Source organism: Myotis yumanensis, unplaced genomic scaffold, assembly GCF_028538775.1.
Source record: "Myotis yumanensis isolate MYYU_CA2020_CCGP unplaced genomic scaffold, mMyoYum1.0.hap1 SCAF_6, whole genome shotgun sequence".
Classification (NCBI taxonomy): Eukaryota; Metazoa; Chordata; class Mammalia; order Chiroptera; family Vespertilionidae; genus Myotis; species Myotis yumanensis.
In genome coordinates this window covers 82,125,796-82,153,739 of record NW_027223757.1, presented here as the reverse complement: position 1 = coordinate 82,153,739, position 27,944 = coordinate 82,125,796, and the positions used below count along the sequence as shown (strand labels likewise).

The following is a 27,944-nucleotide window of genomic DNA, read 5'->3' as shown; positions in this document are numbered from 1 at the left end:
GAATCCTGCCTCTGGTGACGGCTGTTCGCAGTTGTTACTGAAGCACCCTGCTCAGAGTCCGGTGCACAGCAGAATCTCACAAAAGATGTGGACTTCTGTTTGGCGGTAGAACTTAAGTTGGTGAGAGGATGGGAAGGAAGGGGAGAGTGAGTGAACGTCTAAGAGCAAGCGATCAGCTTGAGGCAGAAGTCGTCTGAAGGGAGATTGTCTGGGCCTCCCAGAGCTCCCCGGGTGCAAGGAGAAGCCGGGAGCTGAGAGGATGGAGCTCGCTCTTGCATTTCCCAAGCCCAGGGTCCCGAGTCTCCCGGAATCTCCTCTTTGGGGTTGGCCTTGTTTTCTCCAGGCTACGTGGGTGTGTCAAATGCTCTTGGTCTGATAGTTTGGAGAATTCGTGTCCACCTCTGGCATTAGACTGAGAACACTGGACTTGGCCTCATGGCCCAAGATAAGATCTGGTCACAAGGGCGCGGCTGTGACAGACCCAGGGGCTCCCACGGGAAAGCAATCCCGGGTCTCCGTTTCTAGGCACTGGTGCAAACAGGGAAGGTGGGGAGACAAAGAGCAGTTTATGAGAAAGCAAATTGCAAGGGCAGCTTCCACTGCTCCCTCCTGCTCCCTCGAGCTGCGTCAGCCCGGCTGGAGAGGCATGGGCAGCTCACGCGGCTGTGGCTGGTGCTTGTTTGTTCTAGGAAGGATTTTGGCCTTGAATGGGTGGTTGAATTAAATAACAGACTCCCATGGCTCTTTCCAGTAAGAGGCCAGTCAGTGATTCTTTACTCCCAAGGCAGGATCCAGGTCTTACAACTCTGGTGGATGGGGCCACAGGGCCTTGCTGGATGCCCCACTCCCCTCTGGCAGAGAGAATGACGGAGAGCATGAGACACTGATCTACTTCTGGGAAATTCAGGGATTTCTAGGGGAAGAGACCCATCTCTGTATAGCTTGAGTATATCGCTTCCCTCGACCCCCAAGCCCTATAGGGGATCCTTGTGAAGAATCGTAGTTTTTTACACAGCTCCACAAATTAATCTGAGATTTGCTCTATGTTCAGAAATATTGTTCCCAACAACAACAACAAAACATGGGTTTAAAGGCAAGTCTTTGGCTGTGTTTAAAACACCAGCATGGTAAAGAATTTAAGGTGACTTCAGTGAGCCCTTCGTAAGACTTTTTTATAAGGATTAAGGGCGATATGGACAGTATAGGCAATTCCAGATTCAGATGATTTTCTGGATCTCCTAAAAAGCCATAGTAAATTTGAAGGCAAAGTTAATCACATAGGTCTTCACATTGAGGGTGTCTTTTGTGTACAGGTAAGCGCCCCAGATGTTTATTTACCAACAGGAGGAGGAGAGACAGAGAGACGGACTCTGAGTGGAGCCAACCCAGAGAGGAAACTGCAGGAACTCACCAGGGAGGCTTGCTGCTGGAGCCACTGGCAGAGAATGTGTTCCCTAATTAGGGAGCCCGCCCAGGCTTTAGGGATGGGGCGGTGGCGACCCCTGCTGGTCAACTTAAAAAACTCTTCTGCATCTTTCACAGGGAACATGTATGTGTGTTTTCTATTAGGCTTTCCAGAAACTCATAAATGGTTGTAAAACCCATTGTGCTAATAGAAAGAACGACATAAATGCTGACTGAAGCTATTAATGCTGGTTGTAGTTTATGTAGCAGACTGCATAAGGCTGAAAACTGTGAGTTTTTTATGGTGACTTTATAACAGGTTATTTTTAAGTATCAGGCCATAGATTAGGTTAAGTGCTGATGTCCAAACATTTGGAGTGAGCTGGTCAAGGGAGATTCTAACTTCCTCAGGGGCGCGGGGGCGGGGGGGGGGGGGCGGGGGGGGAGGCGGGGAGGGCATCTGTCCTAGTGCTTAGGCCTAGAAACTTTTCTCCTCCACCCTCGCTTCCTCCAAACACTCAGGCTGACACGATTTAACCACACTTTGTCTTGCTTCATCCTCAAAGGCCCACATCTTTTATACAAGAGCCGTTAACAAATTTAAAAACAGCCACCCTGCCACCACAACTGTAAATGTAAATAACTACTGGTTTTAGTCATTCTGTGACTGTCCTAAGTTTGCTGCCGGCTGCCCATTCTTTCATTTGTTAAGCTGGTATCTATGGCTGCGTTTAAAACACCCACCTACTGTGGGCCAGGCGTGGTGCCCCTGGTCCTTCCAGGATTCCTGAGTCCAATGGGGAAGCTGGGTTGTTGAGTATATTTAGGGAAACACACAGGGTAGTTGCTCAATGAGTATCTGTTGGTTTTTGACCTGATTGGATCACAGTTTCCTACATGACCTACCTGCTCTTGCTTAGAAACTCAGCACCACATGCATTTTACATAATGGGTTACAGTCACTGTGTGAAGAGCACAGACCCTGGGCCAGCCGCCGGGTTGGGGTCCTAGCTCTGCCATGTACTGGCTTGGGCAGGCTGCTTAACCTCATGTGCCTCAGTTTCCTCAGCTGCAAAATGGAAATCGTAACATGGCACAACATGTAAGGTTACAGTCAGTCATGCCTGCAGAGGGCATAGAACGGTGCCGGGCATGCCACGAGTGGCTCTGAGGTGCAATTCATGATGATGCTGGTGTATAGGAACCAAAGCATACAGAACTTCGAATACCTTCTTCGGGTTGCAAGAGAACAGTCTGCTTGGTGAGTACTGCCCTTGGCTCAGCCTCCGCCCCGAGGAAGTCATCCGAGATGAATCTGCAGGCTTCTCTTGCAGACTCAGTCGGTCCTTTCACCTGACTGCTGCCCTGACCACAGCCCCACCAGAGCGAGCCTCCTTCCTACCAGTGCGATGGGCAGCCATAGAGGGGAGGCTCAGCAGGGGCTGGGGGTGGCTGATACTTCTGTAGAATTCCCCAGATATGCCACAATTATACCCGCCACCCCTTTGCTTACAGCAGTTCTCTAGCTGCCCTCACTTGCCTCCATGCAGATTAGTCTGGGGGGAGGAGCTATTATTCGCTGGGTGTTTTAGTTGCACAGCTTTGAAAGTAAGAGTTGGAAGTAAGAGTGTAGCAGATTAACAGTGCGGTTTTATGCTTCCCAAAAATCTAGGTGGGGGATTTGATCACCCCAAAGGAGAGGTTGAAAGAGTGTGTCTTCTCTGTTGTTGTTGTTGGCGGGGCTAGATCAGATATTTTCACCATCGTTTTTAAAAACCACCTTAAGTTAAAAGTGAATCATATGCAAGAATTCATTCTTGCGCAGAGGAAGTGCCCCTGACCTTGAAGTGTCAGGTTAGGCCCTTCCAACACCTCTCGGGTAATGAGCAGGCAGGGGAGGGGCATGGGGAAGCGCTTGAGTTATGGTTCATTCATTCATTTAGCACATGTTATGGAGCACCTGCTCTGAGCCGGGTGCTGAGCCAGGCTCTCAGGACAGTCATGATGGAGATTCCCACATGGAGACCACTGCCCGAACCCTCTTCCTGAGCCCCTTGGACCAGCAGCAGAGTCACCTGGGAGCTCTCAGGTCCCACCCCAGACCCTCTACATCAGCATCCACATTGGAACAAGACCCCCAGGGGACTCAAATGTGCCTCCAAATGGGGAAACAGCCTGGACAACAAGACAAGCAAAACGAACTGTTTCATGACAGGTAACTCCCAAACAGCTGCGTCTCTCTAGCTCCTCGGGCTGCGCAGGCTAAGCTCAGGAGGGGGCCAAGGTGGGCGGGTGCCTTCCTGAAAGGCAGCTCTAGAGCACATTTGAAAAGAAGGTTAGGGGTTCTAGGGCCAGAGTTCTGCATAGCAACTATTTTTCCCCAACAAATGATCCTCTCTAAGCGGCTGATACCTTCAGAATACCAGACCGGACTTAACCCCTGGTTTCAATTCTTATGTTTTACTGTTATTTCGTTTGCAGCCAAAGAGCGTAACCGTCGAGGGAAGCCTGGCTCTTCTGTGCCCGTCACTGGCCCCAGGTCTGCGGACAACGTTTCCACGCGTCAGCCTCTCTCCTGTGAAACGGAGAGAACATTGCCATCCCGGGAGGCAGTGATGGATCGGACAAGGAAAGTGTATAATTGTCTGAAGTTTTGTTGGAAGGTTCACACACCACCTGGATTTCACATCCTGTGATTGTCAGCCCCGCTACCAAATATGGGGGAACCCATGCTACATGCCCTTTACCCAGCGCCCTTCTCCGCGGAGCGTCTACGGAGAGGCGGGGAAGCTTTTCCCAAAGCGAGGTTCTGACCACAGATGAGGGGTCAGAGTGCAGCCCTCCTTATAAACCAGCTACACTGGTGCAATGCAGACGCCTCCACAGACACCATCGTGCTTCAAGGCGAAGCTGGGAGACCATGTCGTGCAACCTCACGCACATTTTTTCGAGATTAGTGGATACATGACCCTGTTGATTTAAAGAGATATGTAATGGCCCCTGCTAGTGCACAGAAATTGCAGAACACATATAAGCTCAGAGAGAGAGAGAGAGAGAGAGAGAGAGATTGAGCTCCCCTTGTAGACAGCACAAAGACAAGAGGTGTTGGTTGCACAGGATGAGGTAGCAGGAGCCAGAGGTGAAAGAGCATTTAGCTCTTGTTCAAATTAGTCCTTTAAAGTTCCCTTCTTCCCCAGGCCTTGCTATGAGGCCAGGCCAGGCCAGGAGAACTGCTTCTGGTCAGACTGTGGGAAATTCCCCCACATGGAAGGGTGTTGGTGGTCTTCGTGCTCCTCCCGCCGGGAGCCCACAGAGCTAACACGCTCCTCCACTAATGAATGCGCCCACCCACGCAGGACCCTCCCCCACCTCCCACCCCCCCTCCCCGGGCTGCCCCCTTCCACCAGCCACGTGGCCACCGACCGCCTTCCTTATGACCGCCCAAGGATTCATTTCAGGAGCAATGTTTGTTAAATTATAAATTGCCAGCATCTGCCTCAAGAAGGAGCCAAATCCAAGACCCTCTGGAGGAATCCCCTGGGCCATGCTGGGAGGTGCCAGCGGGAAGCAGCGCCCCTTCCCCTCCCTCTGGCTCTTGGCCTCCAGGCCCCTCCTCGCAGGAGGGCCTGCATCCTGCAGGGCGGGCGCCAAACCTCCGGAGGTGGGTCCCTCGCAGCCAGGTTATTTGTTTTTCCTTGTAAGAATGCGAATCAAAGCAAAACTTCCACCCAACAAACAAACAAACACAGCACCCCGAGCTGGCTCTCCGGCCCCTGCACGCAGGGTGGCCGCGGAAGGCAGCCTGAAGGGTTCCTTTGTGACCAGAGGCGCTTTCTGAAAGGAGACGGTGATGGCTGCTTTATGAGGAAGTGGCAAGACCTCGTTATCCTCACCACCCAGCAGGGTGGGCCGGGGACCACCCGGAGCGCCACGGGGAGAGCCCCCCACCTGAGCCCTTCTCCAGGGCTCCCTGGGCCTGAGTTGGGACCCAGCTGTCTTCCTCCAAAAGAAGGGGTCTGCCCTGTAACAGAGCAGACACAGGGCCCCCTGCCACCTCGCCGACTTCCGCTTCTGAGCAGTGCAATTATGACTCCTGTTCCTACCATTTTTTACAGAGCACGAGGCTGGCTGTGCGGTGGGGACCCTGCCCGGCCCCTTGGAGAGGCCGGGCCTGCAGACTGAGCCCACCCTGTAACGTGGGGCTGAGGGCCGGGGGAGGAAGAGGAGAAGGAAATCAGCGCCCTGTGATTGAAGTGGCTTGGAATAATAAATACACACACTCTCTTTTAAACATGGCTCGCCACATCCTGGGGAATCTGGAAAAATGCTCCCCCTCGCCTCCCCGACACCCCGCTCCCCCCACACCCCCGACAGCAGTTTGCTTTCATGCCGCGCGGAGAGAAAGCATGAGCCTCTGACAGACGGGGGTTGTTGGTTCTGGGCTCACAGCCCTCCCAGGCCGCTCTGCACCCTTTCAAACACTTTTCTATTTTAGGTCAAGGAAGTTCATAAAAGTCAAGATCGGAGGTGGTGGAAGAGGGAGAGGAAAAGGAGAAAGACGAGGTTGGTGGCAGCGTGTCATGGGGCAGCCGGAGAGCTCTGGAGGATCCATGGGGCCTGGTGGACATGCCCGAGCTTGGGTGTGGGGGACAGATGATGGCAGGTGGCCCTGAGCCCCTGAAGGAGACCTGCTCTCTTCTGGGACCAACGCTCAGGCAGAACTGACTCTCTAGCAGATGCTTGAAAACCCACAGGCCTTCTTATGCGAAGCATGATTAGCTGTGTCTGGCGCTGATTCCTCCACCGGCCAGAAGAGGGCAGCACAGGCGCCTACATTACACTAAACTGGGTTGCCTGTGAGGAGGGCTCCTGAAATCAACAAGAGCAGCCCCAGTAGCTGTCACATGCTGGTGCCTCCTGTGTGCCAGGGACTGTCCTTCCTGCTCTAATGCGTCCGTTTGCTTAATTAACGTGACAATGCCACAAGAGCGAGCCCTGTTATAATCTCCACATCGGAGATGAGGAGGCTAGTGTAGCCTGGGGCTGCCTAACACGGAGCTCAGCAGATTACAGTCCGGGGTCAAATCCACCCACTGCCTGTTTTGGCACGGCCCTCGAGCTAAGTATGTTTTTGTTTTTTCACATTTTTGGATGGTTGGGAAAAATCAAAAGAAGAAAACTATTTCCTGACACCTGAAAACGATGTGAGATTCAAATGTCAGGGTCCATGAACCAAGTTTTCTTGGAACGGCCGCATTCATTGTTTACAGTTCCAGCAGCAGAGCCCAGCAGTTGTGACAGCCTGCAGGGTCTGCAAAGTCCAAAATATTTACCATCTGACCCTTTACAGAAAAAGTGCCCGCTCCTGACCTCAGAGGTACTTGCTACCTCCAGGCAGGAGACAGCAGCAGACCTGACAGGTCACTGGGCATGGAGCCAAAAACACAAAAGGAACCACCTGAAGAAAGGACATTGGAGAGACAGATGCAGAGCGGAAGATGCAGGGGGAGATGGAGGGTGGTGCAGGAGGGAGGTCATAGGAAGGCTGGGTCTAAGGCTAATGCCAACCTGAGATCTGCGGAGGCTGCCCCCCCCCCCCCCCCCCACTCACCTCCTACAGAGCTCCAAGGAGCAGACAGGGAGTGTGCACTGTCTCAGGGGACGGGGGACTGGGCTGTGTGCGGGGCCATGGAGCTGCTCTCTGCAGGAGGTTTGACCTCTGGCTTCTGAGCCTAAGAACCTTGAACCCATTGACCACAACCAGGGAGCATGGGGTCAGGGAAGGGAGGGGTGTGGGCCAGCTATGGTTACAACGGTTACAATGAGGGACGAGCATGTGGGGTCCTGTTAAAAGGCAGAAGAGAACAGCGCCAGGGACTCTGATCTGGAGCTGGACGCTGGGAAAGCAAAACTGCAGGCGCTTGGAAATGTGCAAATGAGCCAGGGGGGGCAAAGCCCTCAGGAGAAAAACAGGGCGAAACAGAAGAAGAGGAAACAATGAAAGTTGGACCGTGTGGCGTTTATAGGAAATGGATACTCGATACTCAGTGGAAACGGTGGCTCTGGCTTTGGGGATGGGAGAGCGGCAAGTGCGGATATTGTGTGAATTCTGTTTATAACTTGGAGAAGCTGGAAGGCTCCGAGGAGCTGCACTTTCTGAGGGTGACAAGTATGAAGGAAGATGTTTGTGGCTGGGAGGAGAGGGCACTGGATGTATAATCTGAAAACGAGGGTCCGGAGGCAGCTCTGTGGGTTTGAGGGGAGGCAGGGACAGGCCCCGGCCTGCTCGTTTGCCTCTGCGGCCCCGGCCAGAAGTGGCAGAACCCGCCCTTTCACACGATGGTGTGCGGGCTGCCTCAGTTTCCCAGGTTGACGACAATGGGGTACCCCACACTGGTGGCTTACAACAGGAATCTATTCCCTCGGTTTTAGAGTCCAGAAGTCCAAAGTCAAGGTGTCGGCAGGGCCACAGGCTCTAGAGGGGCAGGCTTTCTGCCTCTTTCAGCCTCCGGTGGCCCCAAAGGGCCCGCAACTTGTGCCTGCTGCCCTCCCGTCTCTGTGGTCTTCACGTGGCCTCCTGCCCTGTGTCTGTGTGTGCCCTCTCCTCCTTTTATAAGGACACCAGTCATCGGATTTAGGGACCACACTCAATCCAGGGCGAGCTCATCTTGAGACTCTTTACTAATTACATCTGCAAAGACCCTTTTTCCAAATAAGGCCACACTCTGAGGTCCTGGGTGGACATGAATTTGTGGGGGACACTACTCACCCCACCACAGGGTCCAAATGCAACAAAGCAGGGGCACTGAATATGTTCAAAATATTTTCCACATCCATCTTCTTCTGGTCCCTGAAAGACTGCTCTCCTCCTAGTGCCTCCTCATGCACCGAGAATGGCTGCCATTGCCCCTCCACCAGTCCAGCCTCCCAGGCAGGCACTGCAGCCCCTGACCGCTTTTCCTGGCTCTGCTGCTGGTGTTTTCCCACCCTCCCCGCAGCATCCACCCAATGTTTCCAGACAACTGACTCCCTTTCAACCGTTATGACGCAGCGGAAACTTTTTCGAGAAGCTTTCTCAAAGGCCCTGTCGGTAAATCCCTCCTGCTGCTCTGAGCACCTCTGGCAGATACTGTTTCTCCAGGACAGTTAACCGGCTCTTCAGACCCCCTTGGAATAAGCCATCATTTACCTGTCTTGTCACTTGACATTTGGGGAAGTTAAGCCTTTTCTTCTGCATTGACCAGGCCTCAGAGGATAGAGAGTCTTTTTCTAGTTCTTTCTCTGGAATCTAGTTCTGTGCCTGGAAAAATCCAGGTCCTCAGTAGCTTACTGAATTATTTACTTCTCGCTGCATCAACTCTGCACCTGCCAAAATTTCTTCTTCAGCCACGCGTGGCTGCCTTTTCTGGTCACCTGGGTACAAAGCAGCGATTTCAACCTTTCTCACCTCCTGGCACATAAACTCGTTAGTAAAATTCTGCGGCACACCAAAATATGTATTGTATTTTTTTGCCAATCTGACAAAAGACCCCAAAACAAAACGGTATAATTTTGGTTCATTCACACCGGATGGCTATTGCTGTGTTGGCTGCTGTCATTTTGTTTTATTTGACAACCTAAGGGAAAAGAGGTCTGTGTCCCTGGCTAGTCAGGAATTGCATGTTTTAAAAGTTCTGGCGGCACATGGGTCAGAAATCGCTGGTCTAAAGCAATGCCTTCTCCCCTGAGCTCCTGGAGGTCTGTCATAAGCCACCTTGCTCTGGTCCACTGTGTGCTTATCTGATGGCCAGGCATTCACAGACGCTCATGAAGCGCTCACTCTGGCTCTGTGCTGGGCTCCACCCAGGCGCCAGCCTATAAGGCGATCTCATTCATTCTCCCATTCAGAGGGCAAGCACACGTTCTCCTTGCTCCTTTCCTTCTCTAGGGCCTGCGTTCTAGGTGTCCTACAAGCTCAATTGACTGCTCTATTCCAATTGCATCAGTTCATTCTGAAAGGACAATGCCCAAGGAGGCACTGAACGTGCTATGAGCCTCAGTGAGGTGCTCCAGGCCCTCTGAGAAGCCGCACTAGGGGACCAAGTCCTGAGCTCTGCAGCCAGAGCCATTGGAGGAGGAGCCAGGCTCCGAGAAGTGGTCTCCCGCCCCCTCTGCCTCTGCCTTCAGCCTTCCCCACTGTGGTGACTGCGCTGTCCCACCAGCGCCTCTGACAGCCCCGAGAAGTCTTCCAGGGACCAGAGGAAGCTGTTGTTCCAGCAGGACTTCCTGAGAGCACAGCCAGGGTTGTGGATTTGGGACAAATGGTCCATAGTATGCGGAGGAGGGACCCTCCTGTGCACTAAGGCCGACTGGGCACGCACACTGCATCCCTCCCCCTAATCCAGCAGTAAGGCCCGCGGCCTTTCCTCCCGCACTAACCAGAAAGCAGGATCAACAAGCCCTGCCCTGTGGGGGATGGGGCGAAGCACACGAACAGCAAGCAGCACTGCTCCCCAGTGCCTCTCTGACCTGAGTATCTGAGATGCCCTGGGCAGGGACAGTGTGGCCAGGGGGTCTTGGTGGCCAGGAGTCACTCACCAGCGTTGTTCTGCTGCTTGGTGTTTTTGATGTAGGCAGAGAACTTGGAGAAGATGTCGATGCCTGCTGTGTTGGATTCCCGGTGCTTCGCAGCCAGCCGGGGGTACCTGCAATGGAAGTCGCGGGGTTCTGGGGTCAGTGAGAACCTGGAGCTCCTTAGGGGAGACTCTGTTCCCGTCTAAGCAGCACCCTTGTCTCTAGCTGGATCCACAAAGCCCCTGGGTGTTACTCCCACCCTTTAGGAAGGGCAGGCTCTCAACCCTCGTTCACCGATGGAGAACACCAAGGCCGGTGAGCTGCCTGCAGGGACAGCCTGGAGGCAGGAACCAAAACACCATTCAGAGGGCCTAGGACAGGGGTGGGCAAACTTTTTGACTCGAGGGCCACAATGGGTTCTTAAACTGAACCGGAGGGCCGGAACAAAAGCATGGATGGAGTGTTTGTGTGAACTAATATAAATCCAAAGTAGACATCATTACATAAAAGGGTACGGTCTTTTTTTTTTTTTAGTTTGATTCATTTCAAACAGGCGGATCCGGCCCGCGGCCGTAGTTTGCCCACGGCTGGCCTAGGAGGTGCCGAATTCCTGGACCACCAACAACAATGCACCAATGAAAGGCCCGAATCAAAACTCTGCTCAAACATGGCTCTGTATCAGGCGAGGTCCCCAACACACATTAAAATCGCTACCCACTGCCAGGCCCCTCATTATATCCTGGAGCGAATTCTGGGAGCAAGGAGATGCTAGGCGCCTTGCCACTGAGGCCTCAAAACCACTTCCTGAAAGGAAGGGGACCACGGTCCTCCTCTGAAACATCCTCTGCACACTCCTTATCTGTGTGCCGGGAGCTCAGCACTGGGCTCCAGCAGCAGCAGCAGTGTTTTCTTTCTTTTTTCTTTTTTAATATATATATTTTTATTGATTTCAGAGAGGAAGAGAGAGAGATAGAAACATCAGTGATGAGAGAGAATCATTGATCAGCTGCCTTCTGCACACCCCCTACTGGGGATGGAGCCCGCAACCCAGGCATGTGCCCTTGACCAGAAACAAACCTGGGACCCTTCAGTCCGAAGGCCGACTCTCTACCCATTGAGCCAAACTGGCTGGGGTGAGTGTTTTCAATTGTGTCATTTCTAAGCATAAATACAGATTTGCAAGGATCCAACCCCTCTCCCTTGTACATTCTTTCCTTTTGAAGCCAGAAGAATATGAAAGGTGCACTGGGGCTAGGACTGTTTACCATTGAGATAATAGTCCTTGAGACAGAATGAGACGAACTTGCCTCTGTGGGAATCCATGGGTTTAACCCCATTCACACAATTAAAATGAACAATTTTAATATATATATCCTATCTAATAAAAGAGAAACATGGTAATTAGCCATACATCCGCTACCCTTCCCATTGGCTAATGAGGGCGATATGCAAATTAACTGCCAGCCAAGATGGCGGCCAGCAGCCATGCACTGAAGCAAACAGGGAGGCTTGCTTGCTCCAGTGACTGCGGACTCCAATGTTCCCCGCCTGACTTGCCGGCCTCTCAGCTGCAACTCTAAGCAACTATGTTGCAAATATAGAGGCTAATCAAAACCCCAGAAACCTGCGTTAGTCAGCCAGGCTTCAGGGAGCCAGACCGCAACATTGTATCAAATACAGAAGGTAAACAAAGGCCAGAAACCTGCTTTCAGCAGCCGAGACCTCAGAGCTAAAGCTGGCCCAGAATAAAAAGAAAAAAAAGAAAAAAGGAGCGGTTTGGAGCTTCAGTCACCCACCAGCCTGAAAACGGCCCTCAGCCCCTCAGTAAGACTGGCCAGGCACCCCAGTGGGGACCCCCACCCTGATCCAGGACACTCTTCAGGGTAAACCAGCCGGCCCCCACCTGTGCACCAGGCCTCTATTCTATATAATAAAAGGGTAATATGCCTCCCAGCACCGGGATCAGCGGAGCCACGAGGCCTCCCGGCACTGGGATCAGCGTGACAGGGGGCAGCACCCAAACCCCCTGATTGCCCTGCAGCTCTGTGTGTGACAGGGGGCGGGGCCACAACCTCCCTATCCGCCCTGCTCTGTTCATGACAGGGGAAGGCGCCCCAACCCCCTGATCAGCCCTGCTCTGTGCCTGATAGGGGGGAGCTCCCCAACCCCCTGATCGGCCCTGCTCTGTGGGTGACAGGGTGCAGCGCCCCAACCTCCTAATCAGCCCTGCTCTGTGTGTGACAAGGTACGGCACCCCAACTCCCCCCCACCCCCCACGGGCCCTGCTCTGTGTGTGACGGGGTAGAGCCATAACCTCCCCATCGGCCCTACCCTGAGTGTGACAGTGGCGGTGCCCCAACCCCCTGATCTACCCTGCTCTGTGTGTGACAGGGGTTAGTGCCCCAACTCCCCTATCGGCCCTACACTGTGAGTGACAGGGGGGAGCTCCCAACCCCCTGATGGGCCCTGCTCTGTGTGTGACAGGGGGAAGCTCCTCAACCCCCTGATCGACCCTGCTCTGTGTGTGACAGGGTACAGAGCCCCAACCCCCCTGATGGGCCCTGCTCTGTGCATGACAGGGGGCAGCGCCCCAAACCCCTGATCGGCCCTGCTCTGTGTGTGACAGGGCCCTGCTCTGTACATGACAGGGGAGAGCTCCTCAACCCCTGATCGGCCCTGCTCTGTGTGTGACAGGGTACGGAGCCCCAACCCCCCTGATGGGCTCTGCTCTGTGCATGACAGGGGGTGGCGCCGCAACTTCCCTATCGACCCTGCCTTGAGTGTGACAGGGGGCGGTGCCCCAACCCCCCAATTGTCCCTACCCTGAGCGTGACTAGGGGTGGCATTGCAACCTCCCGATCCGCCCTGCTCTGTGCATGACAGGGGGCAGCACCCCAACTCCCCAATCAGCCCTGCTCTGAGCCCGACCAGGGGCTGCACCTAGGGATTGGGCCTGCCCTCTGCCACCCGGGAGCAGGCCTAAGCCAGCAGGTCATTATCTCCTGAGGGGTCTCAGACTGCAAGAGGGCACAGGACGGGCTGAGGGACTCCCCCTCCCCCCCAAGTGCACAAATTTTTGTGCACTGGGCCTCTAATATATATATATTAAGATATATATATATATATATATATATATATTAGAGGCCCGATGCACGCCCTCACAGCCCTGGCTTCATCCAGAAGGTCGTCTGGAAGGTTGTCTGGTCTAATTAGCATATTACACTTTTATTATTATAGATTCCACATGCATTCTGTGTGTTTGGTCAGGCCAGGGTGAGAGGAGATATAAGACAGTGCATGATTATCTTTATCATCAAGTCTGTGAACCTTTGTGATCTCTGGGTGAATAACTGCCAACTGTGAGCTGTTTGGTTGCTTTATATTTGAAAAGCAAAACAGTTTTTTTATTTAATGTTTAAAATAATTTGAACCAAAATGCTTTTAAAAATTATTTGTTGTTCTTTCATTTTTCTGATTCTCCACTGGCGCATTAGCTAGGACTGTCCACTCTTGGGCCGTGATAGGTAGCTTTTTAATTTCAGATAGACTCTGCTGTTTTACCCTCAAAGCCCTCAAATCCTTCCTGAGCCTTGGCTGAACACCATGGATGAACTCTCTCCATCCACCAGGAGGGGGCGCTCTGCGCCTGTTCTGCACACACCTTTCCAAGTGTTACTGGGAATTTATCAAATTCTCTGCTCTGATTAGGGGCACAAAGCAAGCTTTACTGCAAGATGCTAGGTAATGTACCAAGACCGGGGAATTTAGAATAACCCTTTCCTATTTTCGCCTTCTCCCGGAGATTCTGGCATGCTCTTAGAATTGATTGCCTTAAGTTATTAATAGACACCTAATGCTTTGTTTTTGCTTGATAAGGTAATAATGGAAAGAGAAAGGGGCCTAGGAAATGGTTTTTATTTAGGTTTGGGTTTGTTAGGTGTGTGTTTTTTTAATGCCATCATTTGTTCACACTTCCAGTAACTGATCATTTCTCCATGATCAGTCTGAGACAAACATGGGTGGGTGGTACCCGATCCAAGAGGGAGGACAAGGTCCACGTGGTCAGGGAGACCTCAGTAGAGCTGTTTGTTCTCTAAGCACTAGGACTCATTGAGACCTTACTGTAGAGCAATATGCCCCACGTGAAGTTTGTCCTTATGGGGAGTGTGCCTTCAAATATGAATCTCACAGATTTCAGTAGCTAGACTTGAGGAGGTTACTGTGTGCACGATATTAAGTATGTTTATTTTAGTTCCATATTCACACTATATTTTAAATAGGCAATAGGTGGGCTACAGAGCCCATCCTCTTTCTCCAAAAGGCTAGAGAATAGTGTTCCACTCATAGAAACATCTTTGAAATAAGGTTGTGATGTCTGGTGACAGTCAAGGCAACGGCGAGTTTCTCTAACTCAGAGGTTAGCAGTCTACAGCCAGAAGGCCAAATCCAGCCCATCTGTTGACACGATTAAAAAAAAATCAAAAGAGGGATATTATCTTGTGATGTGTGAAAATAACATGAACTTCAAATGTCAGTGTTCGTGGATAAAATGTTTATTGGAACACGGCCACGTCCATTCATTCACATACTGTCTACGGCTGCTTTCGCTTTATAAGAGTGGGGCTGTGACCGAGACTATAATGGCCCAAAAAGCCAAGCATACTCCCTATCTGGCTCTACAGAAGAGTTTGTGGACCTCTGCTCTAACTAGTGAACATTTTTCTCCATTTTTTTTTAAGATATCTTATTTCAAATGTACTCATCTTAGACATGCACTTCAGCTTCATTCTGGGAAGTAAAACAGTTGCCCCCCCTCCCCACCGCACCCTCAAAAAATCTTTCTTTTGTAAATAGTAGCAAAAATACATATATAATTGTAGACGGAAGGACTCTCACTGGCCTAGAGTCCCAACTGACTTTTCATTGACCGCCACGCCACTGAAAAAGGGCCCCAGTGCAAGTAAATCAACATGCAGTACGCGCCTACCAGCAGCCAGGCCTTGACCCTGATGTTGGGGCTCCCCTGGAGAAAAAGAGAGTCAGTCTTCCTGTCCTTGTGGAGTGACCTTTGCTGATTTCAGGGACTCCCCGGGCAGCTTGAGTGTTAACCTTCCTTTTTCTAATGAGCTGAAAAGTGAGTGGACTTGCCCTCTGTCCCTTCTCCATTATCTCTGCTTCCTCGTCTCACCAAACCTTCCCCGAGAAGCAGGCTAATGGCTTCCGACTCTTCCGACCCTTGATTGTGAGCTGCTTGCCTTGTCCTGTCTCTGCTACTTAAGCAAATGAGCCTTGGAGGTTGACGGAATCTGGCTTATTCATTAAAAGACACCCACTGGGATCTGTGGTTTTAAGATCTAAGCTCACCCGTTGTCCTTACGGTCACAAAAGAGGCATTGACTTCTTTTTCTCAATGAGCTCTTACACTGTCAGTCACTAGGATAAGTAGCACTATCTTCTACAATAGTCCCTTGAAATCAACATTATGGTCATCATTCTATAGATGTGGGAACTAAATATTAGAAAGATTTTAAGCCCTGGCCAGTGTGGCTCAGTTGGTTGAGCGCAGTCCCATGCACTGAGAAGTTGCTGGTTCAATTCCCAGGCTCAATCCCTAGTAGAGGGCATGCAAGAGGCAGCCAATTGATGTTTCTCCCTCTCTCTCTCTCTCTCTCTCTAAAATCAATAAAAACATTTTTTAAAGGACAGGTTTTAAGTAATTGACCTGTAGCAGAGACCACTCATGCTCAATAAGTATCCATGTGTTACTCTGCATTTCCCAGCTTCTCACTGTCAGTTTGGTTGGGGGTCATGTGACTGGATCCTCACCAACAGGATGTCACCAATTGACTCCTCCCAGTTGATTTCTTTTTTTTTTTTAAATCCTCACCCAAGGGTTTTTTTTAAAAAATTGATTTGAGAGAGAGAAAGAAACATCAGTTGGTTGCCTCCCTGCATGCACCCTGACTGGGCAATCTGGGCATGTGCCCTGACAGGGGATTGAACCCTTGACCTTTTGGTGTATGGGACGATGCTCCAACCAACTGAGCCACAGCAGCCAGGGCTCTCCCTCTTGATTTCTCCACCTCCAACTCTTCCAATCTCTGCCCTCCTCATTGCCCTGCCCACAACCCAGAAAGTAAGCCTGAAAACCGACTCTCCAGCACATTCACTTAGAACTTTTCATGTACCCTACAGGATAAAGTCCGAGCTCTATACATAATATTGTTTTTCTATTAAAAAAAAGAACTTTGGTGATTGTCTTATTCCCTAATTATAATTCAATATAACAAACAGGTCCAGTTCCAGCTACTTTTAGGCCCCATCTGCCCTTTACTCCTCTTTTCCATGGGGAGCAGCTCACGTACCTGACAGGAAACTACAGCCCCTGATCTCCCCTCCCTGTGCCCTTTCTCAGAAGAGATGCTGCTCTCAGTCCGTTTTCTCATGTTTAATTATAACCTCAGACCAGACCTGATCCGATTTACAACCCTTATTTATGCCTTCGTGTGGCTTTGAGTTGTGGGTTGCCTCTCTCCTGGCTTATTTTCATTTCATTAGCCTTTCAGCTCTCCTGAAATGAGGGAGATGTTGCCTTCACATGGGGGTCTTCCAGGCAAAGTGAACTGGAGAGAGGACTTCTTTAGGGGGATGGAGGGGTGCTGACCTCCCCAGTGCTCCTGAAACCATTCTTAGGGGGAGTGGTCTGCCCACTTCACAGGGGCGCCCACTCTTGGAGTTGGACTTTATGGAGCAGTTTTGAGACTGGCAGCTCTTTGGGGGTGAGGAGGGGTGCCCTGGACTCTCTCTTTGAAAAGAGGGTCCTATGCTCTGAATGAAGGAGGCCCCTTTGGAAATCTGCCCCCTCAACGTTAACACTGAGATATTTTCAGTTCCCACAGGGCCCCTCCCTGCCGTTAGCTGTGGAGACAAACAGCCCATTACTTTTCAGGGGTCAGAGTCTCCTCCAGGAACTCCTCGATCTTATTGACGTCCGTCTTCACGTCCCCGTTGAAGGTCAGGAAGGGCGGATGGGTGCCAGGGGCGAGGTTGTGCAGGTCGGCTGGCTTTCTGTGGAGAGAGCAAGATTCAGGGGTGGCTGACATCAGGGCACCTCATGTTCAGGGCAACCTGGGGTGTGTCATACATTACACTCCCGTGCTGTCCAACATGCCTGTCAGCAAAACAGACTCATGGTGTAGGGTGGGGGGGGGGGGGGGGGGAGGGTTGCTGGAGAGGTTCTGAGGGGGGTGGGGTGACACGGGAAGTCCCTGAGAGAGGAGCAAGCTAAGAGGAAGGAGCTGAGTACTATTAAAGACAGAGAGTAATGGCAGGTGACTATGTAGTTAGTGCCAAGCGTTCACTACCCAGGGCAGAGGATGGACTTTGCTTTCAAAGGTTCCTTCAGCGCTTAGCTTAACAAAAATGCCCGGCCCAGAATTCCCAACTTCATACATGAATGAATGCAACCCTCGCACCTTTACACTAAGAAGTGTCCCCTGCGTGGCTAAGGGTATATTCAACAGGAAGGCGAGTGACCTTGTGTCTGACGGGGGCCCTGTTCCTGCCCACCGGGGCTTCTGGGCTCCCACCAGCTGTGGGGATGCAAGAGAGGGACGAGGGATGGAGCCAAGGCAGGGGGAGAGGGCTGGCAGATGGAGGGAGGCGAGGGAGGGGGCTGCCCTGAGAAGAGAGGAGGAAGCAGAGGAATCGCGATGGAGCCTTCCGGGAGCAGGCTGGGACCCCAGGTTCGCCCCAATGCTCTCTCAGGTGCCACACTTGTGGGAGTCCTGAGCGGAAACCAGCAGATGGGGAAACTGAAGAAAAGTAAACAGCGGGAGAAGAGGAATCTGTAATGCTGCAAATTCCTGGCCTAATCAGTCTGGGAGGGGAAGAGAGGAATTTCAATTACGGTGCTGCTCCCATATCGCCCCCCCAAGCACACTCTGCCCAGCTGCACCCGGCACTTGGAGCTCCTTAGACAACTGAGACTGAAAGTACTTTTAAAATCTAATTTACTCAGTCCCTTTGTTTGCTTTGTACGCGTCCCTCATTTCAGACAATGTAAGAACATTCTTTACCTCCTCCTCCTGTTTGTGTGTGTGTGTTTTTAGAGCTGCAATGCTTGGGTTCTCAGCTGGGAGGGGAAATCCATACTGGTTTTCTTTTTTAGCAATTACCTCTGTAGCTTAAAGATACAGAGGGTTTTTGTTTTTGTTTTGTTTTGCTTTTTTGCTTTTGTTCCTGTGACTGGAGAGAACAGTGGCCTCCGGGGTCGGGCACCCTGGGAAGTACTGCCCACGGCTGCTGAGGCTCCGCCGGACGTTGCCAGTGGGTGCTGGTCAGCTGTGGTCCTCTCTCTGGTCCTCTTCAGCATTTATGGTTGAAATTAGATACTTAGCATTTACATACATATTGCCAGGTCGAACTCACGGGTTACTGACTGTGTACCAGCCTCTTGCCCTGACTGATCTGCAGCTCCCTGAGGCAGGGGTGACGCTAAGAACAGCCAACACATGAGAGCTCTTGCTCTGAGCAGGCCCAGCACCACATGCAGATGCTTCACACGGCTGCTCACTAACTCCTCACAGTGACCCTCAGCAAGGCACCACGTCCTGCAGATGAGGAAACCGAGGCTCATAACAGTAAGGTAACTTGTCCAAGGTCACTCAGCCAGTAAGTGCTGGTGCCAGGAAAAGAAATCAGTTTTGGAAATTGCTAAACTTCTTGTAGTGTATTATATCATACATTAAAAAGTTCCTTAACTATTTATTATCTATACTAATAAAAGGGTAATATGCTAATTAGACCAGAAGACCTTCCAGACAAAGCCATGGTGGCAGGGCCAAGGCAGAGGTGGTTAGGGGTGATCAGGCCAGGAGGGGAGGGCAGTAGCAAGTGAGCAGGCCAGCAGGTGGGGGCAGTTGGGGGTGAGCAGGCCAGTGTGTGGGGGGGGGGAGATCAGTTGGGGGCAAGCAGGCTGGATTGGGCCTAAACCGGCAGTCAGACATCCCCTGAGAGGGTCCCAGATTGGAGAGGGTGCGGGATGGGCTGAGGGACACACAACCCCATGCATGAATATGTGCACTGGGCCACTAGTATATATACATCTTTCTCCCTCTCTCCCTCCCTCCTTGCTTCCCTTCCTTCCTTCTTTTCTCCCTTCCTTCCTTCTTTTCTCCCTCCCTTCTTTCCTCCCTTCCTTCCTTCCTTCCTTCCTTCCTTCCTTCCTTCCTTCCTTCTTATCTTTTGGCAGTGAGAAAGCTTGCTTATCTGTAAAACAGGAGTTGTGATACTTGCTGTCCTCCAGCACAGGGTGTTGCCAGGGTCCAATGTGATAAAAGATATGAAGGAACAGCACAAGCACGTGAGGAATGCTGGGTGGCTCCCTCTGCCATTATGAGCTCCAGGTAACACAAGTCCATGTTTATGGGTGGTAACCAGAGACCTCCTCTTCTCCACTGAAGGAAGCTACCCTCTTCAGTTGTCACAGATAGTAACTTCACAGCAGATGCATGTTCGTTTATTTGACAGATATTAGCTGGGGTCTAAGTAAATCAGCTGCTATGACTGATACAAGAAAACAAAGCATGACCCCAGCCTCTTCCTGAGGGACTTAAGGTCTCATGTGGAGGACAAAACAAACTTCATAGCTGGTGTGCTGCGAAGACAATGGCATCTGAACCAAGGAGAGCGGGTCTGGAAGCAGCCCCGCCAGTTCAAGATGGCACCTTGGGAAAGTGATTTAAATGTGTCCATCTCAGTTTTCTTGTATAAAATGAAGAAGACAGGCCTTTACAAGGTCATCTGTTGTGTGATATTTTTATGGAAAAGGACTCATTAGTTGTAAAGTGCCAAGACTGTAGATACCACAGTGGGTGAAATACCAAATGATGACACCAGGCATCAGGGACAAGAGGTGCTGGGGAGTTTGGAGGAGGTTGAGTGACAGACGTGTCTGAGAGCGGAGGGGTGGGAGGGGTGGCTTCCCAGGGGAGGGCCAAGCTGCAGGGGCACTGGGACAATCTGTCCTTTCAGGAAGGTGGGGACAGCCTCTGGGAGCATCTGCCAGGTGCTGGGGGCTGGAGAGAACAGGGCAGCAGGAGGCCATCCAACATACAGCTGGCTGGAAGTTCAGAGAGAAGCGGGGAGAGAATGTTGGGAAGAACCAAGGAAAAGACAAAGGCAAAGGAAGGCTGCAGAGGAGTTATTCCGCAGGCACTGGGAGGTATCAGAGGGGTGCTGGGCAGGGGGAGCCATGTGATTAGAGCATCATTTTAGAGAGAATAACCTTAATATAATATAAGGGGAGAAAGAGAGAGAGAGAGAGAGACCGAGACCTGGAAGGATCTAGATTCTAGAAGGAGGAAGGCCAGTTTGAAGAGCAAACAATGCAGCTGGCAGCAGTGGGACCTGAACCAGGCGTGGGCTGTGAGAATGAACGAGAGCTTGGAGGTAAGAGATGGCCCAGTGGGAGAGTGCCCTGGCCTGGTCACTGATGGACAATGAAGGTGGCAAGAGCAGGGAGCTGGAAATGCTTCAGCCTAGAAAACGGGAGAACAAAGAAATTCAGGAGGGGAGCCCAACTCAAAGGAAACGGAAAGATATCATTCTCTACATAAAGAGTTTGAAGTGATCATTGAAAATGCAGGTGACATAACTAGAAGATAGCAGGTTCTGGGTATAGGCTAATCTGCATAAAGGGGACTGAGCGAAGATGCTAAGCTCACAGGGAAGAAAGTCGAGGCATATGATAAAGCATTCAGTGGGTGAGCTCCCAGCGATGCCACACTTAAAGGACAGGTGGTGGAGAGGAAATAGAAAACAAGATTGAAGAGTGTGGGTTAATACAAAATAACAGTGAATAAACTATAATTGAAAAAAAAAATAAAATAATGTGTCTCCTTATAGCAAACAATGCCTGGTATTTTTATGAGGCATTTAAAAAGGAACACTAGTAACGTTCCATCCTGCGTGTATCACCCAGAGCTCTCACTCTAAGGAACCCTAAGGATGGGATGGAGCAGGGGAAATGGGCTGGATCCCAACTCCCTGGAGACTCAGACTCTGGCCCCTGAAGCCCTGCTAGGTCCCCCAGGATGGGGGCTCTAGAACTATGGGAATGGCTGACTCCTGGATTTAAGATGCTGTGCCCATCTCTGTGCCAGGCATTCTCAACTGGGTACGCTACGCCCATTCCCTCCTGCTTCCTTGCTAATTGGACTCTCCTAATCTGGGCATCAAAGCGCTCAGTCCCACGCGAGACACTGGCATTTGCAGCCTCTTGTCACTAGGGAACTGGCCGAGGAGGCTGCCGGGAGCTATGGGAAGGCTTTTCCCTCCCTCATGGAAGGTTCTCTGTTCCTGCAGCTAAACACGTTCCTCATTAACATAGCACCTTTTACCTTTTCAGATCCACAGTGGTGACATTGAACACGACTCCTTTCAGCCAGAGGATCATAAAGAGGCGCTGAGAGAAGGGGCAGTTGCCGATGCTTTCCCCATCGATCCCAGCCTAGGAAAAAGAGAGCAGAGTCCTGAGTTGTGCATGTGTATTAGCAAGAAGGAATAGAGCAGTGGTTCTCAACCTTCCTAACGCCGAGACCCTTTAATACAGTTCCTCATGTTGTGGTGACCCCCAATTTCATTGTTACAAATTGAACATAATTAAAGCATAGTGATTAATCACAAAAACAATATGTAATTATATATGTGTTTTCCGATGGTCTTAGGCGACCCCTGTGAAAGGGTCGTTCAACCCCCAAAGGGGTCGCGACCCACAGGTTGAGAACCACTGGAATAGAGGATTGTAACTCCCAAACAATGGTCTGGAGAGAACTGACTGAAGCCTGCCTCAGCCTAACCCCTGAAGGTATTGACCCTTGTCTCCTAGTGTGTCTGCGGGGCAATGCCTGGCATAGGGTAAGGGCTGGAGAGTGTGTGAGTCTCCAGTGTGGTGATTATGCAGAGTCATGGCTTTCTGAAACCACAGATCCCTAGATTCCAAGGGGAAAAGAGAACTTCCATATCACATCGTCTAACACCAATGACATTGGGCCACCAACTGCTGCGCCCCAAGTAATCATCGAGTCTATGCTTAACTGTCCCCCCTAACCAGGAATTTCTCTCTCAGAGCAGTCCATTCCGAGGACAGTTCTAACAATTACAAATGCTTTTCTTTGGCTCTACCTAACCTCAGTGTGCTCCTCTGTACTTCACCCTTTCTGACCCTTTGGTCCTTGCTCCATGAGGGTGCCGTGAGGACAAACACCTCAGACTTCGACCCTATCTCCCTATATCTCACTCGTCAGCAGACTCAAGACTTTAATCAATACACTTAGTTCTGACTAGTACTGGACTTGCAGTGTCAATAAACCATTCATTTTAAAGTATCCTTTCACCGAACAAATACATATTGACTATCGATTATGTGCAAGGCACTGGAGAAAACTGTACAGGGGATTCAAAGGAATCATGGCCTTGTGGGCTGGGCGGGGGATAGACAGGAACATATATGACAATAGCAGGTAGCATTACTGGGTGCTTGCGTGCTCTGCTAATCACACTTCCACTTCCAGGAACCCTCCTCAAAACAGTATGTCTTATGTTTTTGCTTTTGTAATGTCTGAAAGGCAAGTCTATCTTTACTTCTGAGTGGGTTGCAGGGACAAATATTTTATAAGAATTCATTCTCAGCAAACACACAAACACACAGAAAGGTTGGAGAACTGATCTCTATGGAATTTATTTCCCCGGAGTGGTTTATTGTCCCCAGACATGGTACGTAGAGGGAGCGGTCACCCACTCTCCCTGGTTTGCTGCTGGCTCCCCTGGACACAGTGGTCTCATCTGGTGGCCTAGGCACCCGGCTCCTCTGACAGGGAGGCCCCGAGAGGGGAGGCCCCCAGACCTACTAGCAAAGCTGCAAACAATCCAATCAACATCCTGAAAGAGGGACTTACTAAGATATTTTTTTAAGGGAGTAAAGCAATGCATTCTCAAAGCTCAACACACTATTTCCCCACTGAAGTTTGCTTTGCTGTGGCCTTAGTATGGAGGAGTGAGGCCTTTCATACCAAGAGCCTAATTGTGTGCCTTTTTCTGCCTTGCAAATCGCTCCCAGCAGAGGTTCGGGTTTATAATGGAATACTGGCGCCTTTGCCGGTGTTGGTTGTAGGTAATTGCTATGAAATTACAGTTATTTTACCTCTCTCTTAACTACACCAAGAACCCCATCCCTATTCAGTTCTCACTTTTCCCTGGTGCTGGAAACAGACCCACCCCTGCATAGTCGAAATGCCCTGGGCTCTGTTATATAAAATCTGAAAGATGGGAGGGCACTGGTGTGCCTGCTGGCAGAGCTAATGTTACCGATAAAGCTACTCACAGACAGGCAGACAGGCAACTATTACACTAACAATAGCTTGGAGCTAACTTGAGTTTGTGATGTCAGAGTCCTTGCTCAGCAGGTACCTGGTGCTTGGTCCTTTAAGACATCACAACAAAGGCACTTTCCCCAGGGTTGGTTCCAATGTAAGGAACAATTGAAGAATTAAAAAACAAAACAACAAAAGACACATTTACAAACTAGCCTCTGTTTTACCGCTGGTGATGAGGGGGTGATAAGGGAATTGAAGGAGGAACTAGTAAAATCCTAGAATTTGTATTAGCTGGACAAAAATTACATAATAATGATAGTAATAATAACTCATTTCTATATTGCCAGGCATTGTTCTAAGTGCTTTACATCTTTTGCTAATTCATGAGAAGTGGGATATTATCACCCTTTTACAAACGTGGAAACTGAAGCACAGAGAGGGCCATTCATATACCTGCTGGCCATTTTGTCTTCTTTGGAGAAATGTCTGTTCAAGTCCTTAGCCCATTTTTAAGGGTTATTTTTGGGGTTTTTCATTTTGTTTTTTAATCCTCACCTGAGTATATATTTTTATTAGAGGCCTGGTGCACGAAATTTTTGCACTGGGTGGGAGGGTGGGGAGTGTTCCCTCAGCCCAGCCTGCACCCTCTCGCAATCCAGGAGCCCCTGGGGGATGCCTGACTGACAGCTTAGGCCGGCTCAGCTGGACATCCTTAGCACTACCCCAGAGGTGGGAGAGGCTCCCACCACTGCTGCTGCGCTCACCAGCCATGAGCTCACCTCAGAGTTTCTGGCTGAGCAGCACTCCCCCTGTGGGAGGGCACTGACCACCAGGGGGCAGCTCCTGCATTGAGTGTCTGTCCCCTGGTGGTCAATGGGCATCATAGTGACCAGTCATTCCACCGTTAGGTCAATTTGCATATTAGGATTTTATTATATAGGATTGGTTTTTTGAGAGAGAGAAACATCAGTGTGAGAGAGAAACATCTATTGGTTGCCTCCTGTACTCCCCCTGACTAGGGATTGAACCCGAAGCCTAGGTATGTGCCCTGACCTGACTGGAAATCAATCCCACCTCGTTTTGATGCAGAGGATGACACTCCAATCATCTAAGCCACCCAGCAAAGGCCCCCTTTTTTTTTTTTACTATTGAGTTGTTCAGCTTTTTCTTTTCCTACTTCACAAATTCATCAGTCCTGGGGCCTGAATGAACCATCTGTTAAATCCATGGGTTTAATGGGGTGAGCTTGTGGCAACCATTTAAAACATCAACCAAGAAGAATGGGGGGGGCTCCATGGGATTCCAGGCCCTGAAAAGGGTGAGGGAAAATCCAAGTGGACTTTGGTCCAAACAGGCTCTGAGCACAGGGGCTGGAGGCAGGAACAAAGCAGTGTCGTAGGTTGAATAATGTCCCCCTCCAAACTCATGTCCACCCAGAACCTGTGAGTGTGACCGTATTTGGAAATAGGGTCTTTGCAGGTGAAATCAAGTTAAAATGAAGTCACACTGAGTTAGGGTGGGCCCTAAATATAACTGGTTTCCTTATAAGAAGACAGAGACAGAGACTGGAGTGATGCTTCTACAGACCAAGGAACCCCAAGGATTGCCAGAAAGTGCAGAAGTTAAGAGAGACAAGATTCTTCCTGGAGAGGTTGGAGAAAGCATGGCCCTGTTGACACCTTGATTTCAAACTTCCAGGCTTCAGAATGCCGAGAGACTACATTTCTGTTGTTATAAGCCACCCAGTTTATGGTCAGTGGTTATGGCAGGCACAGGAAACTCATGCAAGCAGAAGAGCGTGGGAAGCAGAATGGTGCACAGCTAATGGCAAAGTTCTCAAGTTCACAATTCTGCTTTGCCATGGGCCTAGTGGGCATACTCACAATTGCAAGCCAGCTACAACCCCAAAGTAATGCCTATAACCTAGGAAGTTAAATAAAACATGGGCCATGTCTTATTTACTTTGACTTCAGCAGTAATACAGTAATGTATTGACTGTCAGTTACACTATGTTATACTATATTATTTATAATAATAAAAAGGTAATACGCTAATTAGACCGGACAGCCTTCCGGTTGAACAGTCAAAGGGTCACTTAGGCTTTTATATCCTATATAATAAAAGAGTAATATATAAATTGACCCTAACAGTGGAATGACCAGAATGACCGCTCGACCAGTCACTATGAAGCGCACTGACCAACTCTCAGTCCCTTTCCCTGGCCGGCAGGCTCCAATAGCCCAGTAACAAACAGGGAACCAGGGATGGGTGGTGGGGGACGTGGGTGGCACCAGGCCAAGGCCTCCGCCCTGCCAGTCACTCCACACACAGAGGGCAACCCGTAATGGGGGCAAGGTTGGCAAGCGGGCAGGAACGGCTGACCTCTCGGTCCCTTCCCCTGGTCGTCAGGCTCCGATCACCCGATGGCGAACAGGAAACCAGGGTGGGTGGCGGCAGGGGGCAGGGCCAGCTGCAGGCAGCCAGGGAAGATGGTCCTGAGCACAGGCTAGGCCTAGGGACTGTACCCATGCATGAATTTCATGTGCCAGTCCTCTAGTATATAGATAATATCACGTGATAATAATAGCATAATATAATTACACTATATGCTATATGCTGGGAAAGTCATTATATGTCTTTCATGTAGTTTTTCCTGCTATACAATGGCCTTGTCTACCCCCAAAACATGGGCCATGTCTTATTTACTTTGACTTCAGCAGCAACAAGCTGTCAGAGACTTAGTTGATACTCAGTGCCTATTAGAGTGGATGCCTGTTGAGGGGAGGGTGACATCGCTCCCTCTTTATGGCCTGACTATCTCAAAATGCTGACGTGGGCACTCTGAAGAGCGTCCTGAGAAACAAGCAGGAGACCATGGCTCTATACCCGCCCCTGCCTCCAATTCACTGTGTGACCCTGACTAGGCCAGTCGCCTCCTCTTTGGCCTCAGTCATTGCACTCATAACTTCCTGCAATTTTGTGAATTCAAGTGGCTAATGGAGATTTATTTAGACAGCAGTTCTCAAACATTTTGGTCTCAGAATCCTTATGTGCCTTTAAATATTGTTGAGGATCCCAAAGATCTTTTGTTCATGTTGGTCATAGCTATCAATATCCATTATGCTATTTAATAAAAGAGTAATATGCAAATTAACCATCACTCCGTGACAAAGATGCAGCACCCATAGCAGCTGGGGCAGGACGCTGGCGGCATCACCCTGGCAACGTGAGCCCAGCAAGCATTGCCTCGGTGACCCGCAAGCAGGCAAGCACCACCAGCAGGCAGCGCCCAGCAGGGCCTGCTCTTGGGTCACCACGGTGATTCGTGAGCCGGCAAGCATGGCCCGCAGGCAGCATCCTGCCCTGGCCACAGCTCAAGGGAGAGAACAACATGCAGGCGAGGCCAGGAGCCTGAGAGATCAATACAGAGGGGCACCTGCTCCAAGCCTCTGTGGTATGGCTGGGGGTAGGCCCCCAGCGGACACACACACACACAAACACACAGGGCACCTGCTCCGAGCCTACGTGGTGCAGCTGAGGGCAGGCCCCAGCGGACACACACACACAAACACACACACAGGGCACCTGCTCCAAGCCTCTGCTGCCAGACTGTGGGTGTCAGTAGGACATTCACTGAGGGCTCCTGGACTGTGAGAGGGGGCAGGCTGGGCTGAGGGACCCCCACCCCCAGTGCACGAATTTTGTGCACCAGGCCGCTAGTATTTTAAATGAAAGCAAAAAATATTTTAAATATTTATTTACTTATTCATTCAAATATTATTACAATAAATGTATAACACTAGAGGCCCAGTGCATGAATTCATGCACGGGTGGGGGCCATTGGGGCCGGCAGGCAGGGGAAGGAACTGTGGGAGGTTGGCTGTGGGAATACACTGACCACCAGGGGGCAGCTCTTGTGTTGAGTGTCTGCCCCCTGGTGGTCAGTGCGTGTCATAGCTACCAGCCTGTTGTCCAATCATCAGGTCGTAAAGGTCGCTTAGGCTTTTATATAGAGAGATAAATAACATCTTTTAATATAAAGGAGCTCTTTTTTAAAGAAATTTAGTAATGTAAGTAAATTGGTTGAAGTGTACATATGAATAAGTTTTGGCTTTACAGAGATATAGCTGGAAAAGGGGGGAGTAACTTAATAGACTTTTCAGATATTTGTGGGTATTTTTCTTTAATACCATACTGAAAACAATGGTAGTTTCTTTTTTAAGAATAGCTTATTGATTTTTAGAGAGAGAGGAAGGGAGAAGACAGAAACATCAATTGGCATGCCCCCTACCAGGGATTGAGCCTGCAACTTCGGCATGTGCTCTGCCCAGAATCGAACTAGCAACCTTCGGTGCAGGAGATGATGCCCAACCAACTGAGCCACATTGGCCAAGGCAACAATAGTAGTTTCTTAAAGGTTAGTTGATAGATGGAATTTGAAACTCTATCAATTAAAGTCTTTTATTCCACTAAAACCCATTCATCTGTCTTGCACTTTGAATGGATCTTTTACCCCGGGATGATTCTGTAGCATCACAAATTCATCACCTGGAAAATAGTGTTTCACTGAGTTATGCAGATCTTCCAAGTGCTGATGCAGTTCATTATGCA

General features: G+C 50.3%; 1 protein-coding gene across 4 annotated transcripts in view; it reads right to left on the bottom strand.

The window, feature by feature from the left end:
* CLIC5 (chloride intracellular channel 5) overlaps window positions 1-27,944 on the bottom strand; it is a 188,881-nt gene that overhangs the window by 18,069 nt on the left and 142,868 nt on the right. For all 4 annotated transcript variants that reach the window (XM_070418484.1, XM_070418482.1, XM_070418481.1 and 1 more), the window contains 3 exons: window positions 21,360-21,469; window positions 16,900-17,025; window positions 9,982-10,088 (listed from right to left, as the gene is read on the bottom strand). In XM_070418484.1, the coding sequence (XP_070274585.1) occupies window positions 9,982-10,088; window positions 16,900-17,025; window positions 21,360-21,469 (343 nt within the window). The remainder of the gene's footprint in view (window positions 1-9,981; window positions 10,089-16,899; window positions 17,026-21,359; window positions 21,470-27,944) is intronic.